We start from the raw sequence: 2,339 nt of genomic DNA, 5'->3' as shown, positions 1-2,339 counted from the left end.
TCACTACTACTCGGCTGCTACTCCTTCCAGTGCCGACCACCTTTCTCCCCGAGCTCCCGCCGCACCACCCTACTGAGTACTGTAGTCCCCTCCCGGCGCAGACCCGGCACGCCCATCCACCTCCGGCCACGGATCTGGCGGCAGCCACCCACCACCTGTTCGACTTCGCCGCCGCACCAGTGCACCACTGCCGCACCGCGTCGCTCCGAATCACTGGTTACTTCTTGGTTCTTGCCCTCCTCATTCACCACCGACGACCCGCATCCTCCTCATTCATACTCCACCTTTTGTTGCAGATCCGGCACGTCCATCCACCTCCGGCAGCGGATCCGGCATAGACCATCTCTGCATTTACGCCTCAACTGTTCGACTTCGCCGCGCAACACTGCAGCACTCCCATCGCTTCGCCGTCGCTCGGATCGAGATGTCGGTGAGCGCGACAATGGGGGTGATGAAACCCCTGCTCGGCAAGCTTGCCGCTCTGGCCGGCGAGGAGTACAAGAAGCTCAAAGGAGTGAAGAACCGGGCGTCCTTCCTCGAGAAGGAGCTCAGCGCTATGAACGCCGCCCTTGAGACGATGGAGCTCATGGACGAGCTCGACGCGGTGGCCAAGGAGTGGAGAGACCAGGTCAGGGAGATGTCTTACGACATTGAAAACTGCATCGACGACTTCGAGCGCCAGTTCAGAGCTGGTCATGCCAAGCTAGGCTTCATCAAGAAGACTGCTCGACATCTCAAAATGTTGGGACAGTATCATCGGATTTCTGACCGGATGGAAAAGCTCAAGGTTCTTGCACTAGAGGCTAATGCTCGACGCATCAGGTACATTTCAATCCTTTCTTAGAAATAGTAGCGGATGTCGGAGGCCCCACAGTATATGTTATGTTTGTTATACATGTTATATGTACCAGACAAAGAATTATAAGTGCATAGAGGATATCACAATTATGCTATATGTTGTAACCGGTCTGCACCTTTCTATTATTAAAAGAAATGTTGGAATCAATCATCCTAAGTTCCTAACACCGCTCTTCAAAGACCGAAGTGTGACACACTCTCTCTATCCATCTGTGAACATTTTCTAGGTACAATATCGACGAACGCAAGCCTAATTACAATGATATTGATCCTTGATTGTCGGCGATATACGTGGAGACATCTGGCCTTGTGGGTACTGATGGCCCTAGGGAGGAGCTTGTCAATTTGTTGACAGATACCGAAGAGAAGCTTAAGGTGGTATCCATTGTGGGATTTGGAGGACTGGGTAAAACTACACTTGCCAAACAGGTGTACAATGAGATCAAATGGCAGTTTGACTGTACAACAATTGTTACCGTATCTCAAAGGCATAATATGATAGAGCTTCTCCATCGTATACAACTAAAACTTGGGATGGATGTGTCTTCTCAGGGCTGTGAGGTGGAAGACATAATTGACGACCTTAGAAAATATCTCACAAACAAGAGGTACTGTTTACTTCAATAGTCACTTGTGTTCTTGCATGGGCAAGTTGTGTTAAATTTGAATAATTATTGATTTGACCATCGTTCATGTCACTGCTTGTGGCCTGCATGGCTTGGCGGAATAATACATGGTTTCTGCATATAAAAAGAGCAAGAGGTTGTAGCTGCATTGTTCAAAAGATGCAAACACGAAACTGTACCTTTTGTCTTTTATATTGTGCATATTTCTACAGAGTGGATTTTCCATGCTCCCATGTAGCTACACCTTCTATCTAGTCCATCGAACTTCGTATCAAGATCCGTGCACTATCACTACAGAAATTTCACTTTTTTTTTGTTTTTACCAAACCAAACAACATTTGAATTTGAAACTTTGCAAGTCAACAACACACATATACTCAATTGTGCAGAAAATGTTACATATTTTTTCTGCAATAAAATATCTAAATTGGTATAATTTCTAATAATATTTATCATTTTTAATATTTTCGACGCACAAAAAATATCAGGAAACATGTATGCACCTTGTAGTACTCATGTGGTGTTGAAGTACAAAGTTTCAGGTTCAAATGTTTTTCCATTTGGGAGAAACAAAAAAGCGAAAGTTATACGCATGGAAACTGGTCTAGATAGGGGGTGTACCTACCATTTAGCACATTCACAGCCTTCCCATTTTTACATATGATTTTGCAGATGCACAAGCTCTTGCATGTAGGTTGGCTGCTGAAGTCAATTTTGTAAACTAAAGAATCAATTTCGCCTTCGGAATACTAGGGATTACATTCTTACAAGAATAAAATACATGTATTTTAATCAGTGTATATTTGTACATATTTACACTTTAGACTCATGTCTGTGCAACCAATTGCTTCTACA

At 44.5% G+C, this 2,339-nt stretch overlaps 1 protein-coding gene across 1 annotated transcript; it reads left to right on the top strand.

Annotated features, from left to right (window-relative positions):
• Positions 1–314: 314 nt before the first annotated feature.
• Positions 315–1,462, top strand: LOC119349764 (disease resistance protein PIK6-NP-like). Its single transcript, XM_037617847.1, has 2 exons — positions 315–822; positions 1,086–1,462. The coding sequence occupies exons 1-2, from the start codon at positions 425–427 to the stop codon at positions 1,132–1,134; spliced, it is 447 nt and encodes a 148-aa protein (XP_037473744.1). The 5' UTR covers positions 315–424; the 3' UTR covers positions 1,135–1,462.
• Positions 1,463–2,339: the final 877 nt, after the last annotated feature.

The sequence above is a fragment of the Triticum dicoccoides genome, chromosome 1B (genome assembly GCF_002162155.2).
Source record: "Triticum dicoccoides isolate Atlit2015 ecotype Zavitan chromosome 1B, WEW_v2.0, whole genome shotgun sequence".
In the NCBI taxonomy this organism is placed as follows: Eukaryota; Viridiplantae; Streptophyta; class Magnoliopsida; order Poales; family Poaceae; genus Triticum; species Triticum dicoccoides.
The sequence above is the reverse complement of the archived record's forward strand: the minus strand, read 5'-3'. Positions and strand labels throughout refer to the sequence as shown.